We start from the raw sequence: 27543 nt of genomic DNA on the forward strand, positions 1-27543 counted from the left end.
CGGTGCCCCAGCATAGCCTCACTATCCAAGGGTCAGAATCCACTTTCGTTTTCCTCCTACCAGGTCGGGTTCGCCCGAGAACACTAACTTTGTCTTTACTAGCTACCATAGACTTTGTCCCGCATCACGCGTGAGAGTGCACACTCTGCACCCGAGTCCCCTGGGTCTCCTAGAAGTAATCTAACGATTCTATAGTCAAGTCCTAGCGATTCCAAAGCCTATTAGTACTGTACTTACCTGCTAGTAATTTCGCATTCCACTTTCAGAGTATATGGTTTTCCGTGCCCCTCGGGCATTTGTATATACTGTGCTAACTTAAGTATTTTCGTAAGAGTTTTGTGTTGTGCTTAGTACCCTGTCCTCATAAAGAGTACAGGGCTGTTGTGATTTTAATAAATACACTGTTTATTTTCATAACACTTGTGTGGTGTCCTTTCACTTGGTGTTCAAGGGGTATATGTGTGGTATAACAGCTGGCTTAACACGCCCTCTCGAGTCTTTAGCCTTAGACTGCTCGTATCCACGCTACTAGGATAGCTGGTCTATAAGGTTGACTTACAACCAATCATCAATAAGGGTTGTTGGACTGATACATAGTGATCACTAGAATAGTGAGCACTGCATATCAGGCCACCTTCTCACAACAACCTTGTCCGGATGGACTGAAATGAAGGGAGGTTTACAAGATAGAGCCTGGAGCTCACTCACTCTCCTGGCAGAGGTGATGGCTACCAGGAAGGCAGTCTTCAAAGTGAGAAAGCGAAGAGGACAGTTGTGAAGTGGCTCAAAGGGAGCGCACATCAGAAATGTAAGAACTAGGTTCAAGTCCCAATGATTAAACAAAGTGGAATCCACTCAGAAAGTGGTAGTGGTCCCTAAAGTGATGGGGAGCACACAGTGTTGTTTAAATGCCCTTCACACACCAACAGGCCCCTTGGTGTCATGCTTCATCATCGGGGCCTTCGCACCCCTCTACGGGATGCCGCGTGCTACGACTCACGACTACGTAGGAGCACTTAGTAGTGAACTATGTGAGGGAGTGTGATATAAGGGAGAGAGTGTGAGTGAAGTGAGGTGAAAAAAAGTGAGTTTAAAAAATACCTGGCGCGTAGGAAAAAATATTTTATTATGTCCTCGGCTGGTATTATTAAAAATGTGCAGAGTGAGGTTGTAGATATACATACTAGGGTATTACAACCGTTTCAGAGTGTCAACATGTTTCGGAGCGCAAAGGCTCCTTCTTCAGGAGAAGGATATGCACGTTATCCTCACCTTACTCACATGAAATGTTAAAGTGTTATATACAAAAAATAAATGTGTAATGTACCTAACAATGTTATAGTATAGGTAAGTTCAGTTGCGCCCAATTGGCGTTGAAGAGAACCTGTGGAGAAAAGACATAATAAACATAATGGTCTAATGTCCCCCCCCCTGGTTATATTCAAGTCCCAATGAGGCATCACGAAGGGAACAGGAGGGAACGTATGTGTGATGCCCTTCAGGAATCGATTAACGATAGGGAACAAAGAAGGTTGATCAGGCAGCCTCAGAAAGGCTGAAAGAGCTGAAAGATAGCCCTTGATAGTGCCCAGAGCAGAGCCCTGCTGGGCAAGAGAAAGAAGGAAGAGGAGAACCTCAGAAAGAGGGGCATTAAGGGGATCCACAGCCTTTGCTGTGCACCATGCCACAAATCTGTTCCACCTGCAGGCGTATACCAACTTTGTGGAGGGACGCCTGGCTGCCAGAATGATGTTACAGACTTCGGGAGGCAAGTCAAATGGCCTCAACTGTCGCCGCTCAATCTCCAAGCATGGAGGTGGAGACTGGACAGGTTCGGGTGGAGGACCGTCCCCTGCTGCTGCGACAGAAGGTCCTCCTGAAGAGGCAGACGAACCGGGGGATCGACTGACATACTGAGTAGCCCGGGAAACCAGTACCTTCGTGCCCAGTCCGGAGCCACAAGGATAACTTGTGCCCGGTCGCGCTTGATCTTTTTCAGCACTCTGGGCAGAAGTGGTATAGGCGGAAAGGCGTACAACAGACCGCAACTCCCCTCGCCACGAAAAGCGTCTCCGAGCGAGTGCCGCCTTGGAAATTCCAACGCGCAGAACTGATGACATTGCGCGTTCTCTTCGGTGGCGAATAGATCTAACCAAGGCTCTCTCCACTACAGAAAGAGACCTTGCGCCACGTCCGAGTTCAGACGCCATTCGTGATCCATCATGCACCGGCGGCTGAGCTCGTCCGCCCTGGCGTTCAGAGAACATGCCAGGTGTTGAACCATCAGATTCACGCCCTGATGTTCCAGCCATTGCCAGAGGCGCAGAGCCTCCTGGCAAAGGGTCCACGACCCCACCCCGCCCTGTTTGTTGCAGTACCACATGGCGGTGGTGTTGTTCGTGAACACCTGCACTACACTCCTTCGGACAGACGGGAGGAATGCCTTCAGTGCCAGACGAATCGCCCGCAGCTCCAAAAGGTTGATATGGAGCCGGGACTCCGCCGGAGACCAGAGGCCTCTGATCTCGCCTCTCCCATGTGGCCTCCCCAGCCCTGGAGGGACGCGTCCGTCACAACTACGTGCTCCGGTTGGGGAAGGGAGAGGGATCTGCCGTTGACCCAATCGCGGTCCGTGAGCCACCACTGCAGCTGTCTCGCAGTGCCCTCCGAGATCAGGACATGGTCGGACAGGTTGCCCTGATGCTGGGCCCACTGAAACTTCAGGTCCCACTGCAGAGCCCGCATCCGCCACCTGGCGTGATGCACCAGAAGGATGCAGGAGGCCATCAGCCCCAGAAGCCGCAGCGTCAACCTGATCGAAACCCGGGATAAAGGCCGGAAGATTGGAATCAGAGCCTGTATATCCCGAACCCGATGTTCGGGCGGGAAAACCCGAAACTGCGCCAAGTCGAGAACCGCTCCGATGAAAAGGAGCTTCTGAGAGGGACACAGGTGTGACTTCGGCACATTGATGGAGAACCCCAGCTGGTGCAGGAGATCCGCCGTAGTCTGGAGGTGGCTGACGACTGTCTGGGGCGAGCCCGCCTTCAACAACCAGTCGTCAAGGTAGGGGAAGACTGAGACCCCCAACCTACGCAGATGAGCTGCGACCACCGCCATCACCTTCGTGAACACCCGTGGGGCGCTGGTAAGGCCGAAGGGGAGCACGGTAAACTGAAAGTGCTCGTGGCCTACCGTGAACCGCAGGTAACGCCGATGGGCCGGCAGGACCGGGATGTGGAAGTACGCGTCCTGCAAGTCCAACGCTACCATCCAGTCTCCTGGGTCTAGGGCAGCTAAGACCTGAGCCAGAGTCAGCATTTTGAACTTCTCCTTCCGGAGGAAGCCGTTGATGTTCCTCAGATCCAAGATAGGGCGTAGGCCCCCTTTGCCCTTCTTGGGTACCAGAAAGTAGTGGGAGTAGCAACCACGTCCTACTTCTGGCCCAGGAATGCGCTCGATGGACCCCTTTGCCAAGAGGGCCGAAACTTCCTCCTGCAGGAGCCGCAAGTGATCCCCCGACACGCGGTGGTGTTGCGGTGGCATGGCTTGAGGAGTCGTCTCGAAGGGGAGGGAGTAGCCCCTCCGGACGATCTGCAGCACCCACCTGTCCGAAGTGACAGTGCGCCAGTGAGAGTGGTGATGGCGAACCCTGCGTCACATGGGCTGAAAAGCACAAACTAGGAGGGTTTAGAGGCGGATGCTGCGGGGGAAGGTGTGGACTGACCTCGCCGGTTTCCCCGACCGCCTCCACGTCGGTTTCCACGGCCGCGCTGGATTTTCTGCCGCGAGTGGCTGGCGGCACGTGTGGGGACGCCCCTTCCTTGGCCACGAAAGGAGCGAAAGGCACCCGTTTGCTGGCGCGGGGCCGAGAGGCCCAAGGACTTGGCCGTAGCCCTGGAGTCCTTAAAGCGCTCAAGCGCGTGGTCTGCCTTGTCGCCAAAAAGGCAACGGCCATCGAACGGCATGTTCATCAGAGTGTTCTGGACATCTGCCGAAAAATTGGCGGATCTCAGCCAGGCGTGGCGTCTCACCGCCACCGTCGTAGCCATCGCTCTGCCCAGCGAGTCGGTGGTATCCAGCCCACACCTGATCGAATACTTGGCTGCATCTCGGCCCTCCACAAGGGCTTGGCCGAGTTTGGCCCGTACCTCCAACGGGCACTCTGGCAGCACCTCCGCCACCGTCTCCCACAGAGAGTGGGTGTAGCGGCCCAAGAGGCATGCGGTGTTGGAAGACCGCAGTCCCAAACTAAGGGAGGAGAATATCTTTTTACCATAGTTCTCATACCTCTTGGATTCCCAGTCCGGCGGAGCCGTCGGGAATACGGTCTGGGAATTAGAGGCCTGGATGACCAGACTCTCGGGGGTGGGGTGGGAGGACAGGAAACATGGGTCGCCCGGAGCCGGGCGGTGGCGTCTGGCCACGTTCCTATCTACGGGTGAACCCGTAGCGGGCCTGGACCAAGTGCCCAAAAGAACGTCGGTCAAGGCCTCATTAAAGGGCAGCAGAGGCTCAGCCGAGCATGACTGCAGTTTAAGGACCTCTGTGAGGAGGTTAGTCCTCACGGCCGCGACGGGGAGCTCAAGGCCCAAGGCCTTGGCAGTCCTCGTCAACACCACACCATATGTAGCCCCCTCCTCCGATGCCACGGTAGGAGGAGAGACAAAACCAGTGTCTGGAGAGGTGTCCAGGCCACTGGCCTCCCCAAGGTCTCCTGCCCAGTCCTCATGAGACTGACACTCCTTGGTCAGAGGGTCCTCAGACCCCTCCCAATCCTCCTCTTCACCCATCTCCTGAGACTCATGGTTGTAATTGAATGGGTTCGGTTCGTAGAAGTGGAAATCTCCAAACGGCGTCGGGTGCGGCGCCCAGCGGCGCCGCTCCGACGTCGGAACCGAAGCAAAGGAGGTATCGGGGGCGGCGCCGCCCGAGGACGGCGCCGGAGGTGACACCTGACGGACCGACGCCGGGGGTGTCCTAAGGTCCACCGGTGACAATCCAGAGCCCGAGGAAGGGCCAGCGGCGTCCCGCGGCACCGGGCCCGAAGGCGCCGGCGGCGCCGGAGCCGCTGTTCCTTGCGGCGCCGGGCCCGAAGGCACCGGCGGTGTCGGGATTGTGGGGCCCTGCGGCCCCGGGCCCGAAGGCGCCGGGGGCGTCGGGCCGAAGCACCCAATGGCGTCGGGGTCGAAGCCCCCGAACTGCTAGGGCCCCTAGACAGGCCCGCTGGGCCCGAAGGCGCCGCGAAATCCGTCGGAGGAGAAAGGGACCTCATGGCCATGAGGAAGCGCTCAATCTCCTCCGGCGTCGCGTCCTGCCCAGGGACCGGAGGGTGTGGGGCGGGACGAGACCCCCGTGACTCCGAAGGAGCCGGGAGGGCGGTGTCACCCGAACCCCCGGCCGCAACTTGCGAGTGTCGGGGGGAGTCAGAAGAGCGATGACGTCTCTTCGACTTCTTGTGCTTCTTACCTGACGACTTCGACCCGGAGGAGTGGTGCCGACTCCCAGGGCTGTGACGGCTCCGTCCCCGCGACCTGTCCCTCGACCTCCCGTGGGACCGGGACCGGGACCTCACTCGGCGCGGGGCCGACTGCCGGAGTTCGAGCCGCCTGCGGGACCGCTCCCGCCTGGCTTTCCTCGAGAGGGCCCGACAGTCGGGGCAGGCCTCGTCGTCGTGGTCGACACCTAGACAAGTTAGGCACAGGCGGTGAGGGTCCGTGACCGACATCGTGCGGTCGCACTCCTCACAGTGCTTAAATCCGGGCATCCCTACGGCACCGATCGGAGTCGTTAGACTACGAGAAATGATCAAAAATTGATCCAAAAAGTTAGTCAAAAATTGACTTGGGTAACTGCTCTTTCCAGATCTGCGCTGGCTGGCGCGGAAAAAAGAAGAACTGACGTCAGCACGCGGAGACGGCGTCTAAGTACTCCGACGACGTCATCACGGCGCCCACGACGCCGAGGACGGACGCGGAGCCGCAGACGACGCCTACCGACGCGTAAGGGTACTGCTACGCAAAAGTTTACGGATCCAGTCTGACGCCTGGGGATATTCTAAGGTAAGGAATCTATCACTAACGTGTCTCTTTCAGATTGACAGATTCCCGGAGGTGGCCCCGGCTGGTGGCCCTTCCCGTTTTCAACGATTCCTGACTGCCATGGGTCTAGTAGATATATGGAGGCATTCCCACTCTACGGAGAGACAATACACTTATCACTCCACTGTCCACAACAGTTTATTGAGGATTGACTAATTCCTGGCACTGGGGCATGGCATACAATACGTAGACACCATAGACATTCAGCCTAGAGGCATATAAGATCACTCGCCGGTCACGTTAACAATATCCACTCAGGAGAAATCGCGTTGAAGAATTTATCCCATACAGGCTGCGTACCTTAAAGTCCCTAAGGTCAGGAAAGCGCTTAAAACGACGACGACGCAATACTTTACCGAAAATGTTGCATTGGTGCAGTCCTCTGCGATTCTGTGGGAGGCATACAAGGCAGTATTAAGGGGACAGGCCATAACTTCGATCACAGGCTATAAACGGGAAAAAACAATTGAGCTGTCTGGGCTGGAGTTAGCTCTGCTAGACGCGACAGTGACACATGAGGCAGACCCCACACCAGACACGTCACATGCATCACGCCTTCGGCAGCAGCAATACACAGAACATTTAAGAAACCAGACGAAGGGGCAAATAAACGAAACAACGCACAGGATATACGACATAGGGGACAAGGCGGGCAGGATGCTGGCCTGGCTGGATAAGAAGGGGGGTAGCTCCAGAGGTATCCAACGAGTGAGGGACAAGCGGGGGATTGTCCACACGAGCCCCGAGAAGATAGTGGAGGCACTAGCTGACCACTTCGAGGGGGTTTACACATCAGATAGGGAGGTGTCGGCGGACATGGCCAGGGCTGCGCTAGACCACATTCAAACTCCGACACTGCAGCCGGAGGCAATAACAGACTTAGAGGCTGACATCACTACGGAGGAAATACAAATGACCATACGAGCGATAAAGCCCGGTAAGGCACTTGGACCAAACGGCATCCCGATAGAGTGGTATCAGGCCGCATCAGAGAGGCTCAGTGAACACTTACTTGCTATGTACACAGATTGCCTGGCGACGGGCGAACTCCCGCTGGATCAGAGAGTAGCAACCATCGTAGCGATCCCCAAACCTGGGAAACCACCAGAGGAATGTACGTCGTACCGCCCCATATCCCTGCTTAACGCTGAAGTTAAAATTCTGGCCAAACTCCTAGCTACCCGATTGATGGCGCACCTTCCTGACCTCGTACATCCCGATCAGTCCGGGTTTATGCCACACAGAAACACTGCACTGAATCTTCGCAGGGTGCATGGAGTGATGGCCAGGGCAGGATCACTCTCCGAGCCAGCGGTCATATTGGCACTTGATGCAAAGATGGCTTTCGATCTGGTGGAGTGGAAGTACCTGTTCGAGGTTCTGGCACATCTGGGTTTCGGACCCAAATTCATAGCATTGATCAGGCTGCTTTACACTACTCCAGTAGCACAGGTGGGAGCAAACTGCCACATTTCGCGAACATTCCTTCTAGGGAGGGGCACCCGTCAAGGATGCCCCCTGACCCCATTGCTCTTCGCAATTGCCTTAGAACCGCTGGCAACCTTGATTCGGTCGACTCCACTGCTGAAGGGGATTTCCTGGGCAGAGGGATGGGAGGACGGCCTTACACTATATGCGGACGACATGCTGGTATACCTAACAGATCCGGAACATAGTGTTCCAGCGCTCCTGACTCTTTGTGATGAGCACGGGAGAGTATCGGGATACACGCTAAACTGGACTAAATCGGAGCTGTATGTTCTGAAGGGCCCGGCACTGAGCTGGGATTGCCCCCTGAGGGCAGCCGGCTCCTCCTTTAAATATCTGGGCATCCATGTCACCATGGACCCAATGGAGTTTGTTCGGAAAAATTTGACACCACCCATGGAGCGGCTTAAGCAGGATGTTAAATTCTGGGCGGGGCTACCATTAACGTTGCTGGGCAAGGTGCACTTTATAAAATGATGTCGCTGCCGCGTTTCCTGTACGTCCTGGAAAAAACATCATACCCGGTGGCACCAGGATACTTCAGGCAAGCTTCGGCGTTGGTGGCTGGCCTCCTGTGAAGTAACCGCCCGGCACGCATTGCACAGGCGAAGATGCACAGGGGATGGTATGATGGGGGGATTGCATTGCCGGATTTGAAACTATATTATTGGGCGGCGCAGTTGAAACCCATAAACCAATGGATTCATGTTCCCCAAGATGACCCAGCATTTAGGTCAGATAGAGCACAACCGGGCACCAACAGCTTACTTGCCCCTCTATACGACCAACGCGTGGTGCGTAAACTGGTGGGGCCCACGAGACTTACCGCAGCACTGTGGCACACAACGCTGGCGGCACTAGGATGGAAAGGACGAATTACCAAACTCACTCCGTTATGGGACTCACAGGCCTTAGGAAGCCTAAGACATAGCAAAGGCTTCTCCCGATGGGACAACATAGGTATATCCACGGTGGGAAACCTATGGGAAAAAGTCACGGTAATCCCCTTTGCCCAGCTACGACAGCAGTATGAGCTGGGACCCAGGGAATCGTTCTGTTATGTTCAGATTCAACACGCTTTACTTAAGGCCATCCCTCCTGAGGCGGAAGTACCAGAGGCTTCCCCGCTTGAGGATCGCCTCCTTACTGATTTTATGCCAGAACGTGCAACCTCCCTCACATACCGTAAGCTAATTAACAACTTACCAGACCCCACAGTAAAACTGAAAAACAAATGGGAGGGAGACATAGGAGCAATGGATGAGAACGAGTGGAATGAGGCGCTGGCGTCGCCCAAGGAGGTAGGCATATCGGCTAAATTCCGGCTCGTACAGCTTAAAATTATTCACAGAGTATATTATACGAGAACGACACTGCACCTAATACAACGTGCACAACACCCATACTGTCTTTGTGGTTGTGGGGAGGAGGGAACATTCTTCCACACTATATGGGACTGCCCACGCATTCAAGAATATTGGAGGCAAGTAATGCGCACAATATCCCAAACAGTGGAGACTTCTGTGGTCCCTGAGCCGCGAAAGTGCCTGTTAAATGTATGGGAGCCCAACGATTTGTCCAGATATGGCCAACAATGGTCTACACTGGGAATGATGATAGCCAAACGCGATATAGAGAAGAAATGGGGGGCGGTAGAGGTGCCAACGCGGACACAATGGTGTATGAACATGGACAGGGTGATGATAAAGGAAAGGGCAGTAAACACCATTAGGGCTTGTCCGAGGAAATGGAATAAGATTTGGACCCCATGGAATGTGTTCAGGGGGGAGATTCGCGAACCCTTACAGGAAGAAGACCCAATGACATCAGATGAAGAGGGAGGGGACGAATAGTGGAGTCCGAAGGAGGGAAGGAGGCGGAAGCGGAACATCAGAAGCGGAGACAATCCCGGGAGCCGGGAAGAAGGGGACGGAGGGGCCGTTAGAACGGATCACCGGAAAAACATACACCCACACTTAATCTTAGGAACTACGGCCACGGCCGACTCGAATGGTATAAGAGCGGTTTCCTTTAAAGAGACTTCCAATGACAAAGATAGTGCAATTTTATTTCAGGTATTTGACGACCTAAATGTGGTTTATTCATGTTATTACGTTGTTTATTGGTATAAAAAAGAAAACCAGACCTAACTAGATCAGCAAGCCACTGCGAATTATGTACCTTCACTGTGTGGCAACGCAGCCGAGCCCCAGGGATGACTGCCAAAATGCTGTGTTATTCTGTAGATATATTACTGTCATGAATATGTTGCGGCCGGCCCCATGGGTTGTAGGCCAGAAGCTGTGTAAGATTATAAGGTGCAATAAAGGTCTTTAAAAAAAAAAAAAAAGTTAACATAACATATACCTTATAGTTGTCAATGTAACGATCTTCTTTTTCTTTGCTCTGCACAGCAATAGGCTTTGCAAGATTTCTGTAACGGAAGAACAAAACATTACTTTTTTTTTAGTTATGGAGTTTTTTTTATGGCCACACGTTGTTTTGCAGTAACTTAGATGGCTACGCGGGAAACAGAGACAGAACAAAATTACCTTTTTCACTGAATATACTTAATAATAGTTTAGCAAGTACTTATCTGAAACGTGTTTAAAGCACCATTATGAAAGTAAAACATTTCCATTTTGAGGCCAATTTGAAACATGGACTCTGAGAAGTTGGCCTGGCATATGATGTCCACTATTCTAGTGGGCACCTTGCACCAGTTCAAACGACCCTTATTGATGGTAGGTTTAGACAACCTTTATAGAAAGCTATCCTAGTGGTAGCTGTGGAGAGCAGCCTTCAGGCTAAGTCTTGAGGGAATGTAAAGCAGCTTGTTTACCAGTCTATAATCTCTTGAATGATCAAATGAAAGAGCACCACACCAGGTATATATATATATATAAAATATATGTATTTATTCTAAACACACCCCCTCTAGTCTCTTTATGAGGCTAGAGGCAAAAGTACAATACAAGTACTTACATAGTACACAGTAAACTAGCACAATATACGTTTTGCCCTAGGGGCCTCACAAATCAAATACTAAGAAAGTGGTATAAGAACCACATGAGGGATAGAAGTTAGGCCTAGGGTCTGTAGAACCGCTGGGGCAACCAGGAACCACCCAAGGTAGGGACGCAGGAGACCCATGGGGGACGCGTGCAGTGTCTAAACACAGCCGCGAATCACCATTGACTTTTAAGGCGAAAGTTAAAGTTACAAAGTTAAAGTTTAAGGACACTTCGGAGTGGACTATGGTAGAACCCTTTCAGTACTGGACACTTCGAGAGTCAAGACCCACGGAAGGACCTAAGTACTCATGTTACCTCACCAAGGGAAACCGGGTGCGTAGGTGTCTTTTCGTGTCGGGTTTCGTCGTCGATCCCCATGTAGATCTACAAAGAAGTGCTGCAGGCGTCCAGGAGAAGAGAGTCCGAATGGATCCAAGGGTGGATCCGAGATCTGAAGAACCTGAAAGCAGAGGAGACAGAGTCTGGGTCACTAGCCAGTGACCAGGATGGCGACAAGAAGATGCCAGCCGATATCGGGAACTTTAAGGTGAAGTAGGTGAAGCTTGACTCTTCAGTCACGAGGTCCAGGAGGCGTCGACAACAACCAGGAGCTGGATTCGAGCTGTCTCACGTCGGATGTCGAGTGCTGCAGCGTAAGTATCCGGATTGGACCCAACAAACCTTGGCAACAACAACCCACACAAGATTACAAGATTGGCTTAGGTGCAGACCAGCAAGGTCTGAGGGACTCACCCTTTGGATGGGAGTCATGGCACATCTGGAGCAACCAGGAAAACTCAAGAAACAAAGGATTGTCCTTCGGGAGCCTTGAAAATGCAGACCGGCAAGATGCTTCTTTGGTGTCTGTTTGAACGGGGGAGTCACTCCTTGACCCCAAGGGAGATTTCTTCCGTCTTCCAGTCGATATGAAATGTCGAAGATCCAAGATTTCTTCTTCAGAGTTTCGTCCAGGGTAATCTAAAGTCCTAGTGACTGGGTTCCTATACTTATACTAAGTTTAGGGGTTGGACTATCTCTGGGGTGCCACCTATGGGAGGACCTGGGGAGGGGGTGGTTACACCCCTTTCCCTTTGTTCAGTTTCGCACCAGAGCTAGGGCTGAGTGCCCCAGAAACCGGTTTGAACTGGGAAATGCATGGAGCACCGTGTGCGCCAGGCAGTGTCTGAAAAGCATTAACTGAATGCAACCCGCCCTGCCCCAATACACTAAAGCCTGTCTGGGGAGGTGCTGGCATCTCCCTGGACAGGAAACCTATTGTCCAGGCCTCCCCTGACAGAGTTTCGTCCAGCAGCAGGAAGTCAGACTCGTGTCTGTGGCAGCAGCATCCATTTTGTGATGCTGAGGCTCTTTTAAACTTCTACCAGGTATACCAGTGTGTACATGTCTTCCCCCTCTAGAAAGGTGGAATGCTACCCCCGCCGCCAGCATTAACCGTGAGGATTATAATGCACTTAAGAGTATATGGTTTGGCTATATCATAGAACACCTATAAGGAAGGGATTCCGAAAGCTGCAGAGGGGTTCAGCTCATGCTAGGGCACCCTCTCACGCAAAACCAAGCACTCTGGTTAATATGTGTCTATATATATAGGTAGATATAGGTATACTATATCTAAGTAAGGGGTGCTTACACCACCTTACCCAGGCTGCAAGTGCAGACCCGTTGTTGCCATTTGGAAGGCTTCCCAGGGGTGGCATAATACTTGCTTCAGCCCCTGGTAGGCCTATGGGGTACCTATGCCCTTGGTACCTAAGGAACCATATACTAGGGACTCACAAGGGTAACCCAGTAACCAATCAGGAGTGTACCTAATGTACAGGTAACCAATTTAGAGAGAGAACAGCTAGGCTGTGGTCCTGATTAGAAGGGCCACAGCCAGACTTAAGTCGATAAACCAATGAAACACAGCAAAAAGTGGGGGTAACCATAGGAAGCAGATCCTACTCTCCTTGGTTACTGGGTCACTCTTGTGAGCCCCTGTATATGGTACCTTAGGTATCCAGGGCATAGGTGCGCCTTAGGCCTACCAGGGGCTGCAGCATGTATTGCGCCATCCCTGGTTAGCCTTCCAAACTGACACACAGGTCTGCACTTGCACCCCTTACTTAGTGTGTATGTGTATGTGTGTGTGTGTATATATATATATATATATATATATATATATATATATATATATATATATATATTACCTACTGGCGGTCGCCAGTAGGTATATATAGTTAGGATTTTTTCTCTATGGGATTTTTGAAAATTCTATGTCTAATAACTTTGGCGTTTGTGGACGGAATTGGCTGAAATTTTCAGGAAAATGGAACATTTTGTTTCTGAGCAGCCCCTGACTATATATATATATATATATATATATATCGAAAAGAAGAATCCTGAGGCGCTGGATTTCACGCGGCACCAAGCAGGTAACGACCTCTTCCCCAAGAATAGAGACGCTTAGTAACTGGCCATCCAACACATTGAAGTGCAAGCAGACATATTTTATTATTCAATGCAATTACGGGCAGCTGCCCTCCCTGACGCGTTTCGCTCGGACAAGCAGAGCTTGATCACATGACGCGCCACTGTAGGTTGTGCCTTATAAAGTGAAGTAAAAGCCTATCAGCTTAAAAAACAAGACTGAAAGGTAAAATTCAAAAGTGCAGATAATATCAAAACCATGATCACATGACTAGATGGTTACAAAAGTGACACATAGAAATTCAAAGTGGCGTGAAACCCACAGATATGTAGAATAAATGATCGAAGAACCTAAATGTTCATATTGCAACAACCAGTTATGGCAAGTGCCTGAAATCTGTATATGAACAAAGAGTTCGAATTTGAAATGCAACATGGTTCTAACATTGGCAGGTAAATTACCATAACCACGGAACGAATCATAATACGTTCTACATGTTTCAAATGTGTTCGCAAAATTCGTTTTCTGAAATATGAAACCAGTTTCTCCAAGTGGAAGAAATCATTATTATAAACACCTTTGACATAATGACAAATCAATTACATCGTTCATTATGTATTCTAAACTGTCATTCGAACATGGCAATATAAAGTGAAAAAATAAACCAAAAATTAATATAAAAGATTATTAAAACAGGGCACCTGAAACAGTTAAGCAGTGGCAATCACTGGATAACCTGATGAAACAATTAATACGATATAGACAATAAACATGTCTAACAATTGATCTTGAATATGGCAGCCGCTGAATTTCATAGTATTCAACTTTTAGAAAACTTTTTTAATTCATTTAGATTCAACAACACAACAATTGACATGAAACTTAATATCAGACATCTCCACTCAGTTCTAAACACAATATAAGAAATTACTAAGCTCTTCATTAATATTTAATCCGTTAGGGGCTCTGGTGCACAAGTTACTACTTGTGTAACGATATATCTGTAAGAGACATTAGTTAGTGATAGATTCCTTACCTTAGAATATCCCCAGGCGTCAGACTGGATCCGGAAACTTTTGCGTAGCAATACCCCTGCGCGCTGGTAGGCGTCGTCTGCGGCTCCGCGTCCGTCGTCGGCGTCGTGAGCGCCGGGATGACGTCGTCGGAGTACTTAGACGGCGCCCATGCGCGCTGACGTCAGTTCTGACACACAGCTTTTCCGCGCCAGATACGCAGAGCCATGATAGAACTAACACTGGTGCCATGAAACTAGGGCCCTGAAAGGGGATGACCTTAACCCTAGATATCGGTTCGCAGAACGGGGAGGATGGGTGGGTCGGTAAGGAATCTATCACTAACTAATGTCTCTTACAGATATATCGTTACACAAGTAGTAACTTGTGCATCTGAAAGAGACACGTTAGTGATAGATTCCTTACCTTAGAATAGATACCCCAGCAATACCAACCCCGGTGGTGGGTCTGCGAACCAATATCACACCAGAAAGTCCTGGAGGACGGAACGGCCAAAGAAGCCATCCCTCCGGACTTGACTGTCCAGGCAGTAGTGTCTTACGAACGTGTGCAGCGAGGCCCACGTAGCTGCCTGGCAGATGTCCTGCAGGGGGACACCGCGGCCCAGGGCAGTTGTCGTTGCCGTGGCCCGAGTGGAGTGAGCCCGCAATCCAGCCGGGGGCTCCTTCCTCGCCATGGAGTAACATGCTTGGATACACAAGATGATCCACCTAGAGATGGTCCTCTTGTGCACAGCCTTACCCTTCTTTGCGCCCACGTACCCAACAAAGAGTTGGTCATCCACCCGGAATTGGCGGGTGCGATCTAGGTAGTAGGAGAGCGCACGTTTTGGATCCAGACGGTGGAGCCTCTCTTCCTCCTTCGAGGGATGCGGAGGCGGAAAGAAAGTGGGCAAGGTAATGGACTGCCCGATGTGGAAGGCTGTAACAACCTTGGGCAGAAAGGAAGGTCGTGTGCGTAACACCACCTTGTCAGGATGAACAGACAGGAAAGGTGGAGAAGAAGAAAGAGCCTGGAGCCCACTCACTCTCCTGGCAGAGGTGATGGCAACCAGGAAGGCAGTCTTCAGAGTAAGGAGACGAAGAGGACAGTTATGCAGTGGCTCAAAGGGAGCACACATCAGATAAGTGAGAACAAGATTCAAGTCCCACTGGGGCATCACGAAGGGAACAGGAGGGAACATGTGCGTGATGCCCTTCAGAAATCTACTTACAATAGGGGACTTGAATAAAGAAGGCTGATCTGGTAGCCTCAAGAAGGCTGATAGAGCAGAAAGGTACCCTTTAAGAGTGCCCAGAGCAGAGCCCTGCTGGGCAAGGGAAAGAAGAAAGAGCAGCACTTCCGAAAGGGGTGCCGAGAGAGGATCCACAGCCTTTGCTGTGCACCATGCCACAAATCTGTTCCACCGGCAGGCGTATACCGACTTTGTGGAGGGACGCCTGGCTGCCAGAATGATATCACAGACTTCAGGAGGCAAGTCAAATGGCCTCAACTGCCGCCGCTCAATCTCCAAGCTTGTAGGTGGAGACTGGACAGGTTCGGGTGTAGGACCGTCCCCTGCTGCTGCGACAGAAGGTCCTCCCGAAGAGGCAGACGAATCGGGGGGTCGACTGACATGCTGAGTAGCTCGGGATACCAGTATCTTCGTGCCCAGTCCGGAGCCACAAGGATGACCTGGGCCCGATCGCGCCTGATCTTCTTCAGCACTCTGGGCAGAAGTGGTATAGGCGGAAAGGCGTACAACAGACCGCAGCTCCACTCGCGACGAAAAGCGTCTCCGAGCGAGTGCCGCCTTGGAAATTCCAACGCGCAGAACTGATGACATTGCGCGTTCTCTTCTGTGGCGAATAGATCTAACCAAGGCTCTCCCCACTGCCGAAAGAGACCTTGCACCACGTCCGAGTTCAGACGCCATTCGTGATCCATCATGCACCGGCGGCTGAGTTCGTCCGCCCTGGCATTCAGAGAGCCTGCCAGGTGTTGAACCACCAGGGTCACGCCCTGATGTTCCAGCCACTGCCAGAGGCGCAGAGCCTCCTGGCAGAGGGTCCACGACCCCACCCCGCCTTGCTTGTTGCAGTACCACATGGCGGTGGTGTTGTCCGTGAACACTTGCACTACGCTCCCCCGGACAGAGGGGAGGAATGCCTTCAGTGCTAGACGAATCGCCCGCAGCTCCAGAAGGTTGATATGGAGCCGGGACTCCGCCGGAGACCAGAGGCCTCTGATCTCCGCCTCTCCCATGTGGCCTCCCCAGCCCTGGAGGGACGCGTCCGTCACAACTACGTGCTCCGGCTGGGGTAGGGAGAGGGGTCTGCCACTGACCCAGTCGCGGTCCGTGAGCCACCACTGCAGTTGTCTCGCAGTGCCCTCCGAGATCAGGACATGATCGGACAGGTTGCCCTGATGCTGGGCCCACTGAAACTTCAGGTCCCACTGCAGAGCCCGCATCCGCCACCTGGCGTGACGCACCAGAAGGATGCAGGAGGCCATCAGTCCCAGAAGCCGTAGCGTCAACCTGACCGAGACTCAGGATAACGGCTGGAAGATGGGAACCAGAGCCTGAATATCCCGAACCCGCTGCTCGGGTGGGTAAACCCGAAACTGCGCCGAGTCGAGAACCGCTCCGATGAAGAGGAGCTTCTGAGAGGGACACAGGTGTGACTTCGGCACATTGATGGAGAACCCCAGCAAGTGCAGGAGGTCGGCCGTAGTCTGGAGGTGGCTGACGACTGTCTGGGGCGAGCCCGCCTTCAACAACCAGTCGTCGAGGTAGGGGAAGACTGATACCCCCTGCCTGCGCAGATGGGCTGCGACCACCGCCATCACCTTCGTGAACACCCGTGGGGCGCTGGTAAGGCCGAAGGGGAGCACGGTAAACTGAAAGTGCTCCTGGCCTACCGTGAACCGCAGGTAACGCCGGTGGGCCGGCAGGACGGGGATGTGAAAATAGGCGTCCTGCAAGTCCAACGCTACCATCCAGTCTCCCGGGTCCAGGGCAGCCAGGACCTGAGCCAAAGTGAGCATCTTGAACTTCTCCGTCCGGAGGAAGCCGTTGACGTTCCGCAGATCCAAGATAGGGCGTAGGCCCCCTTTGCCCTTCTTGGGTACCAGAAAGTAGTGGGAGTAACAACCACGTCCTACTTCTGGCCCAGGAACGCGCTCGATGGCCCCCTTGGCCAAGAGGGCCGAAACCTCCTCTCGCAGAAGTTGCAAGTGATCCCCCGACACACGGTGGTATTGAGGTGGCATGGATGGAGGGGATGACTCGAAGGGGAGGGAGAAGCCCCTTCGGACAATTTGCAGCACCCACCTGTCCGAAGTGACTGTATGCCAGTGGGAGAGGTGATGGCGAACCCTGCCTCCCACAGGTGTCACATGGGCCTGAAAACTCGGACTAGGAAGGTTTTGAGGCAGGGGCTGCTGAGGGAGGTGTGGACTGGGCTCGCCGCTGTCCCCGACCACCGCCACGGCGGTTCCCACGTCCGCCACCGCGTTGCTGTACATTCTGCGGCGCGTGGCTGACGGTACGTGGTGGGGCGCCCCTTCCGTGGCCACGAAAGGAGCGAAAGGCACCCGATTGCTGGCGTGGGGCCGTAAGGCCCAAGGACTTGGCCGTGGCCCTGGAGTCCTTGAAACGTTCCAGCGCATGGTCTGCCTTGTCGCCGAAGAGGCGACGGCCATCAAACGGCATGTCCAGGAGGGTGGCCTGGACATCGGCCGAGAAATTGGCGGACCTCAACCAGGCGTGGTGTCGAACCGCCACCGTCGTTGCCATCGCCCTGCCCAGTGAGTCCGTAGTATCCAATCCACACCGGATAGAAAAGCGTGCTGCATCTCGGCCGTCCGCCAGGGCTTGGCCGAGTTTAGCCTGGACCTCCTCCGGGCATCTAGGCAGCACCTCCGCAACCGTGTCCCACAGGGTGTGGGTGTAGCGGCCCAAGAGACAGGCGGTGTTCACAGACCGCAGCCCTAAGCTCACAGACGAGAAAACCTTCTTCCCGAACTGCTCATATCTCTTGGATTCCCTGTCGGGCGGGGCCGACGGGAATGCGGTTTGGGAGTTTGAGGCCTGGATGACCAGACTCTCGGGGGTGGGATGGGTGGACAAAAAGCATGGGTCGCCCGGTGCCGGGCGGTAGCGTCTGGCCACGTTCCTGTCCACAGGCGGGCCTGTGGCGGGCTTGGACCAAGTGCCCAGAAGAACGTCACACAAGGCCTCATTGAACGGCAGAAGGGGCTCCGCGGAGCCGGACTGCGGTTTGAGGACCTCAGTGAGGAGATTAGTCCTCACGGCCGCGACGGGGAGCTGAAGGTTGAGGGCCTTAGCTGCCTTCGTCAACACTACGCTGTAAGCAGAACCCGCCTCCGAAGCCACAGTCGGGGGCGACGTAAATCCAGTGTCTGGCGAGGTGTCAATACCACTGGCCTCCCCAAGCTCATATGTCCAGTCCTGCTGTGACTGGCAATCACGTGCCAGAGGGTCCTCCGACCCCTCCCACTGCTCCTCGTCACCTGGCTCCTGGAGACCAGGATCAACAGCCAGGGCCCCCTCGTGGAGATAGAATTCTCCAAAGGCCGTCAGAATCGGCGCCCAGCGGCGCCCTTCCGACTCCTGAGTAGGACCGTAGGAAACATTGGGGGCGGCAACCACATCGGCTGCCGGGGACGACACCTGAAGGGACGGCGCCGGTGAGGTCGTAAGGTCGACCGGCGAGGTCCCGGATCCGGAGCCGGATCCAGCGAGGTCGCGCGGCGCCGGGACCGAAGTCGCCAGCGGCGCCGGGGCCGAAGCACCCGACGTCGTCGGGGCCGAAGCGCCCGACCCGGAAGGACCTCCAGACGGAGCCGATCGGCCCGAAGGCGCCACGGGAACCGACTGAGGAGGGAGGGCCCTCATGGCCATGAGGTACCTCTCGACCTCCTCCTGCGACGCGCCGTGCTCAGGGACCCGAAGGTGTGGGGCAGGCGGCGACGCTTGCGACTCCCGTGGAGCCGCGTGGGCGGTGTCGCCCGAGTCCCCGGCCGCATCGTGCGAGCGTCGGGGCGGGTCGGAGGATCGATGGTGTCGCTCCGACCTCTCATGCCTCTTACCTGAGGACTTGGAACCAGACGATCGGTGTCCACTCCCGGAACGTCGATGACTCCGACCTCGCGACCTGTCCCTCGACCTCCCGTGGGACCGGGACCGGGACCTGGAGCGGCGCGGGGCCGACTGCCTCAGCTCGAGGCGCTTGCGGGACCGCTCCCGCCTAGCCTTCGACGTCAGGGCCCGGCAGTCGGAGCAGGAACGATCGTCGTGGTCGAGGCCTAAGCACTTCAGGCACCGGCGATGGGAGTCCGTGACCGACATGAGTCGGCCGCACTTCGAACAAGGCTTGAACCCGGGCATCCCTGGCACCGATAGTCGAGACAGTCGACTAAAGAGAAGATCAAAAAGGATCAAAATTTTCAGTCAAAAAGTGACTGGGGGTAGAGCTTCTTCCGGATCTGCGCTAGCTGGCGCGGAAAAAAGAAGAACTGACGTCAGCGCGCATGGGCGCCGTCTAAGTACTCCGACGACGTCATCCCGGCGCTCACGACGCCGACGACGGACGCGGAGCCGCAGACGACGCCTACCAGCGCGCAGGGGTATTGCTACGCAAAAGTTTCCGGATCCAGTCTGACGCCTGGGGATATTCTAAGGTAAGGAATCTATCACTAACGTGTCTCTTTCAGATATCTAGTAGTAATATCAAATGTGTCTCCTTCTGCCTTAATAGTTTCTCACGATCCCCACCCCTAATAGGGTTTGGGACAGAGCATAGGACAGTGTATTCCAGATCTTTAAGTTGGTTATTATGGACTGCTCTAAAATGACGTGCCACGGGGTAATTATTATCAGAATTAACAATTGCACGTATGTGCTGTAGAATACGTTTGTTGACTGGGAGTTTCGTACTCCCAATATACTCTAAATTGCACGTGCACCTAAGTTTATAAATCACGAATTCAGAGCGGCAGGTTAAATACTCGCGAATTGGAATTCTTTTTTCATTAAAGGCAGACTGATAATATGTGCCATTTTTTGCGAAAGTGCACGCGCGGCACGAAGTACATTTAAAGAAGCCCAACTTCAACAACCAAGACAGTTTCAGAATGTTCTCTGGCATAGATCTATCTAGTGCATCTTTCATAGATGGAGCACGCCTAAAGGTGATATTAGGTAGTCTCGGTAAAATAGGTCCTAAGGTATTATCAGTGAGAATGATCGGCCATTCAGAATAGAGGATGCGTCTGATTTTTCTTTCTTGGTTACAGAAAGTTGTAATCAAACGAATAGGGCCAATTGTACTAGGTTCTATTGGTGTTGGCAATTTTGGTTGTAATAATTCGATTCTTGATTTGCCATTAGCTTTGGATAAGGCCTGATCCAGAATATTAGAGCTATAACCCCATAACAAGAATCTAGAATATGACTCCTTGAGACAGGTGTTCAGAGAATCAGTGTCACTACATATACATTTTATACGGATGAATTCACCATAGGGAATACTTCTGATGGTATGGGCAGGGTGGGAACTCCGAGCATGTAATATGGAGTTCCCAGCTGTCTCCTTACGGTGCAATTCAGTATGGAGTTTCCCTGCTTTAACAAAAAGATGGACATCCAAAAACTCAGCCGAGTCAGTGGTGACAGTAGCTGTAAATTTCAAATTGCGATCATTTTGATTTACATCTCTGACAAAAGTTAAAGCTTGTTCTTGTGAGCCACTCCAAACAATAAATACATCATCGATAAACCTCCAGTAATGTATCAGATATTGACCCCACTGAGCGTGCCTGGTCCTGAGCTCGGGCTCCTCCCACCAGCCAACATGTAAACATGAATAACTTGGGGAGAAACACGAACCCATGGCCACACCACGCTGCTGATGATAAATGACATTTTGAAACTGGAAATAGTTATTGTATAGACATGTTTCAATCATCTGGAGGAGCATGTTGTTATGGTCACGGAAGAATGCTTCCCTTTGACCAAGAAAGTAGTTAGTGGCTTCCATCCCTTGTTGATGATGTATACTAGTATATAGTGACTCTATATCCATAACAATAAAACAATAATTTGGGCACCATTTGATTTAGTCAACTTTCTGTAAAAAGTCTGTTGTGTCTTTTAAATAAGTTGGTAGTGATTTCATATGGGGTTGAAATTTGGGCAGAAATGATAGGGCGACCCGGTACTGGACTGATGCATTTATGGATCTTCGGGAGAAGATAAAACAAAGGTGTGATTGGAAATTCAACACTAAGAAATTTTTCCTCTTCACTAGAAATGAGCCCATTTCTATAACAAAGGCGAATACATTTTCTTGTTTTTTCTTCACTTTTGCACATTGCAAACTTGGTGGATTTAGAATAACAGGTTTGATCAAAAAGTTGTTTTTCTGCTTCTTGTATATATGCGTCTTTAGCCCAAAGAACAGTGTTCCCACCTTTATCTGAGTTTTTCACGATAATGTTGGGCTTTGATTGCAGTTTTATAATCAATTTCTGATATTGTTGATTATTATAGTCCACCTGTTTTTTACATCCCAAAGTATCTTTGTTTAGAGCCTTCAGTTCCATTATCACCCTGTCGCTAAATACGTCAATAGCATCTTTTGGCATGAGGGGAGAAAATGTAGATTTCGCCCGAAAAGGAGTTGGAGCAGTTTTATCCACAGTGGTAGCTTGGCTGACAGTAGGAGTATCCTGAGTTGATTCTTCATGTGCAATATCAAGTATCGTTTGAAGTCCTCGCAAATGCCGGACTTGTAGTCCTGTAATTGAATTACCAGAAACCAACTGGGTCTGGGTTTGAGTAGGAGGCATTGGATGTAGCTGAAAATGTTTAATGAGCTTGATCTTGCGAATAAATTTAAACACGTCAATACGTGTTTGATTGTAAGAGAAGTTATTTTTAGGACAGAATGTTAGTCCTAGGGACAAAAGTTGTTCTTCAGCCTTAGACAGGATTTCGTCAGTCAAATTAACCACAGTGTTCTCAATAGTTGAGGTTATCGTCTCCAATTTCTTCTTGCATAATTTTGCGTTGTACCTTTCTTTACATTTGCGCCGCCTGTTGCGCCTTGCCCTGCTTGGGCGCTGCTTTTTTGTTGTTGAGGATTGCGGGGGCGCAGTAGATATCTCCCGTCCTCGTTCACAAAATTCAACGGAAAAATTGGTGGATTCAGTGATATCAACAGAGCTGACAGATCTGGTATCATCAGAAAGGCTGTCAGAGGTAAGCAATATTGAGTCAGAGTCAGGATTAACAGGGGCCGCAGTTGCACCCAGTGTCGCCAATGGTGCTGCCGTTGTTTTTGTTTGCCCTGTCAAAGCCTTGCGCTTGTAGTTGTCGTACTTTTTCGCGAAAGTGAAAATACGACCAGTGGCGTAATCTTGTTTGTCTCTAGCAAACTTGTGTTGTTTCCGTTCTTTAATTGACTCCTCGTATTTAGCTAGACGTACTTCAATATCCTTTTTGGACTTGGTAATTAAGTCCGCTTCCCCCGAAGCATCAAGCAGTTTATTGATGTTGTCAATTTCAGAAAGTATCGCTTCTCTGTCTGATTGAGCATATTTAATGAGGATAAGGAGCATGTTCCTCGAAGCCTGTAGATTGTTATCTGCACACTTCTGAAGCATGTTGGGGTCAGGTTTTTCATACGTAGGTACAATAGGCACAGGCAATCCCCTCGGTACACGGTTAACTTGGACATATTTTTCCAAAGATTTTTTCTCCCACCACTTAGAGAGTTCGTTACAAAGGAGTTTTTCCAAAGTTTTTAACAGCTGTTTTACATCATTGTTGACAGTAATTGCTGCAGCCGCTAGTGGTTGTTCATTAACCACCGGTAGGTTATCAAAGAGCGCCTCTGCCGCTGTGTCCCTACTTCGTAGAGCGTCACTGGAAAGCATTGTTGATATTTATTTGTAATTTGCGGGTACATATATATATACATACACATATTAACCTATAAGTCACTCCTATGGCAGGCCTTGACAATCCTGGAGGCAGAGTGCTTGGTTTTGTGTGAGAGGGTGCCCTAGCATGAGCTGAGCCCCTCTGCAGCTTTCGGAACCATCTCCTTATAGCTGTTCTATGATATAGCCATACCATATACTCTTAAGTGCATTATAATCCTCGCGGTTAATGCTAACTTTGGTTTGGCTTCACCAAAACATGTGTTGTAAGGTGTCAAACACTTTGGAATACTACCCCGTGCCAGTCCTGGCGGCGGGGGTAGCATTCCACCCTTCTAGAGGGAGAAGACATGTAGTTACTGGTAAAACCAGTTAAAGGTAAACAGAGCCCCAGCATCACAAAATGGATGCTGCTGCACAGACACGAGTCTGCCCTCCTGCTGCTGGACGAAACTCCTGCAGGGGAGACCTGGACAATAGGTTTCCTGTCCAGGGAGGTGCTAGCATCTCCCCAGACAGGCTTTAGTGTATTTGGGCAGGGTGGGGTGCATTCAGTGAATGCTTTTCAGACACTACCTGGGGCACACAAGGTGCTCCATGCATTTCCCAGTTCCAGCCGGTTGCTGGGGCACTCTACCCAGCTCTGGCCCGAAACTGGATAAAGGGGAAGGGGTCTAACCACCCCCTCCCTAGGTCCTCCCATAGGTGGGACCCTAGAGTTAGGCCAACCCCTAAACTTGCTATAAGAATAGGATCCCAGTCCCTAGAACTTCAGATTACCCTGGACGAAACTCTGCAACATATATCTTGGACCTTCGACATTCCATATCGACTGGAAGATGGACAAAATCTCCCTTGTGGCCAAGGAGTGACCACATTGTTCAAACAGGCACCAACTGCATCTTTGCCGGTCTGAATTTTCGAGGCTCCCGCAGGATCCCGTAAAATCTGCGACACAGGACACGAACTTCCAGACATCTCGGACGCTGACCTGCGCTGCCAGCAAAGCTGAGACCTGTAGCGGACACGAGAGACGTGGGACCGGAACTCCTGGACATCCTGCAATTTGCAACATGCACCTACTTCCCCATGTATCCCGAAGTTGTGCATTGGGGTATTTGAATCCCCTTCCCGAGCACCTTTTGCACCGAAGCTCAGAGGCCTACACTCCACGAGTATCCTGTGGGCTCGCTTTGTGCATATCAGCTCGACGCGCCTTCGCTGTTCCTAGTCCGTTGGCTAGTGAGCCCCCTCGAAGGCCAATCTTTGATTTCTTAAGCTTTCCTGGTTGCTCCAGGCTTTCTCCTACTCCTCTCCAAAGGAGGAGTTACTCAGACCTTGCTGGTCTGCACAGAAGCCAATTGCGACATCCTGTGTGGGTTGCGTTTGCCAAGGCTTGTTGAGTCCAATTCGAGACCTATTGACACCGCAGTCAACTGGATCATTCGTGGGACAGCTCAAATCCAGCTCCTGGTCGTCGTCGACACCTCCTGGCTGAAGAGACAAACTTCACCTCTTGCACCTGAAATCACCCGACATTGGCTGGCAGTTTCCCATCGCCATCCTGGTCACTGGCTAGTGACCCAGACTCTGTCCCTTCTGCTTTCAGGTTCTTCACATCTCCGAACCACTCTTAGATCTATCCGGACACTTTGCCTTTGGTCGCCAGCAGCATTTCTTCGCAGCTCTCCACTGGAATCAACAAGGAAACTGGACATCAAAGAACACCTATGCACCCGGCTTCCGTGGGTGAGGTGACTCGACTACTCCGGTAGTCTCGTGGGTCATGACTCTCGAAGTGTCTAACTCTAAAAGGGTTCCATCGTAGTTCACCTAGAAAAGCCCTTAATCTTTAAAACTGTAACTTGTTTGATCTCCATAGAAAGTCAATGGTAATCGCAGCAGTGTTTAGACACTGAAAACGTCTCCCGTGGCCTCCTAACCTTTGGTGGTTCTAGGCAGCCCCAGCGATTCCACAGGCCCTAGGCCTGCTTTCTATTCCAGACGTGGTTCTTATGGCACAAGTTACTTACCTTCGGTAACAATATATCTGTAACAAACAGTAGTTAGTGTTAGATTCTTACCTTAGAATATCCCCAGGCGTCAGACTGGATCTGGAAAATTTGGCGTAGCAGTACCCCTGCGCGTCGGTAGGCGACGTCTACGGCTCCGCGTCCGGCGTCGGTGCCAGGATGACGTCGGAGTACTTAGACGCCGACCTCGTACGCTGACGTCAGTTCTTATACATAGCTTTTCCGCACCAGGAACGCAGAGCCATGATAAAAACCGACACTGGTGCCATGAAACTAGGGCCCTCAAAGGGATGAACCTTTACCCTAGATATCGGTTCGCAGAACGGGGAGGATGGGTGGGGCGGTAAGGAATCTAACACTAACTACTGTTTCTTACAGATATATCGTTACCGAAGGTAAGTAACTTGTGCATCTGAAAGAAACAGGTTAGTGTTAGATTCCTTACCTTAGAATAGATACCCCAACAATACCAACCCCGGTGGTGGGTCTGCGAACCAATGATCACACCAGAAAGTCCTGGAGAACAAAAACGGCCGAAAAAGCCATCTCTCCGGACTTTTTAGTCAGTGAATAACAAGCCTTTATGCACAAAACAACCCATCGAGAAATGGGTGTTTGTGCACTGCCCGTCCCTTCTTAGCGCCCACGTAACCAACAAAGAGCTGGTTGTCCACCCGGAACTGGAGTGTGCGGTCTAGATAGAATGAGAGCGCACGTTTTGGGTCCAGGCGGTGGAGCCTCTCTTCCTCTTTCGAGGGATGCAGAGGAGGAAAGAAGGTGGGCAAGGTGATGGACTGACCGATGTGAAAGGCTGTGACTACCTTGGTCAGGAAAGGACGCGTTCTCAAAACAACTTTGTCCAGATGGACAGAAAGGAAAGGAGGTTTAGAACATAGAGAAGACGAAGAGGGCAATTATGAAGTGGCTCGAAAGGAGCGCACATCAAATAGGTCAGAACAAGGTTCAAGTCCCACTGAGGCATCATGAAAGGAACAGGAGGAAACATGTGAGTGATGCCCTTCAAGAATCTATTTACAACCGGGGACTTGAGAAGAGAAGGCTGATCAGGATGCCTTAAGAAGGCTGAAATGGCAGAGAGGTAGCCCTTGAGAGTGCCCAGAGCAGGGCCCTGCTGGGCAAGAGAAAGAAGAAAGAGAAGAACCTCTGAAAGGGGGCGGAAAGAGGATCCACAGCCTTTGCTGTGCACCATGACACAAATTTGTTCCACCTGCAGGCGTATAACGATTTTGTGGAGGGACGCCTGGCTGCCAGAATCACATCACAGACTTCAGGAGGCAAGTCAAATGGCCTCAACTGTTGCTGCTCAATCTCCACGCATGTAGGTGGAGACTGGACAGGTTCGGGTGGAGGACCTTCCCCTGCTGCTGCGACAGAAGGTCCTCCTGAAAAGGCAGACAAATCGGGGGATCGACTGACATGCTGAGTAGCTCGGGATCCCAGTAACTTAAAGCCCAGTCCGGAGCCACAAGAAAGACTTGGGCCCGGTCGAGCCTGATCTTCTTCAGCACTCTGGGTCAAGTCAAGTTAAGTTAAAATTTGTATAGCGCACTACTCAACCAGAGGGTCTCAAGGCGCTTGAGGGAGGGAGGGAGCTTTACTTATCAAATATCCAAGTTTTTAGTTGTTTTCTGAAGGAGAAGTGGTTCTGTGTGAGGCGGAGGTGGGGAGGGAATTCCAGGTCTTGGCCGCTAAGTAGGAGAAGGATCTTCCTTCCATGGTGGATCTTTGGATGCGTGACATTGCGGCGAGGGCTTGATTGGACGATCGAAGTTGGCGGGTGGGGGTGTAGAAGGACAGGCGCGTGTTGAGGTATTCGGGTCCTAGGTCGTAGAGGGCTTTGTGTGCGTGGGTGAGGAGGCGGAACGTTATTCTCTTGTTGACGGGGAGCCAGTGGAGGTCTTTCAGGTGACAGGAAATGTGAGCTTGGCGGGGGATGTCTAGGATGAGTCTGGCTGAGGCGTTTTGGATGCGTTGGAGTTTTTTCTGTAGTTTGGCTGTGGTGCCGGCGTAAAGGGTGTTTCCGTAGTCCAGTCGGCTTGTGACCAGTGCATGGGTGACCGTCTTTCTTGTTTCGGTGGGGATCCAGCGGAAGATTATTTTGAGCATACGTAGGATGTTGAAGCATGATGATGAGACGGCGTTGACTTGTCTGGTCATTGATAGGGAGGAGTCAAGGATGAAGCCCAGGTTACGTGCGTGGTTCGTTGGTATGGGTGCGGTTTCCAGGGCCGGTGGCCACCATGAGTCGTCCCAGGCGGAGGGGGATGATCCTAAGATGAGGACTTCCGTTTTGTCCGAGTTTAGTTTTAAACGGCTGTTCTGTTAGGTTGGTTTTGGCGGTGTTTGGGTCTTTGGTGAGGGATAGGATCAGCTGAGTGTCGTCTGCGTAGGAGATAATGTTGAGGTTGTGTTGGCGCGCAATGGATGCGAGGGGACTCATGTATACGTTGAAGAGGGTGGGACTGAGTGAAG

At 51.8% G+C, this 27543-nt stretch overlaps 1 protein-coding gene across 3 annotated transcripts in view; it reads right to left on the reverse strand.

Annotated features, from left to right (window-relative positions):
• Positions 1-27543, reverse strand: part of LYST (lysosomal trafficking regulator) — a 4348576-nt gene that overhangs the window by 1234758 nt on the left and 3086275 nt on the right. For all 3 annotated transcript variants that reach the window (XM_086927077.1, XM_086927076.1, XM_086927078.1), the window contains one exon: positions 9957-10023. In XM_086927077.1, the coding sequence (XP_086783203.1) occupies positions 9957-10023 (67 nt within the window). The remainder of the gene's footprint in view (positions 1-9956; positions 10024-27543) is intronic.

Source organism: Lissotriton vulgaris, chromosome 6 (assembly GCF_964263255.1).
Source record: "Lissotriton vulgaris chromosome 6, aLisVul1.2, whole genome shotgun sequence".
Classification (NCBI taxonomy): Eukaryota; Metazoa; Chordata; class Amphibia; order Caudata; family Salamandridae; genus Lissotriton; species Lissotriton vulgaris.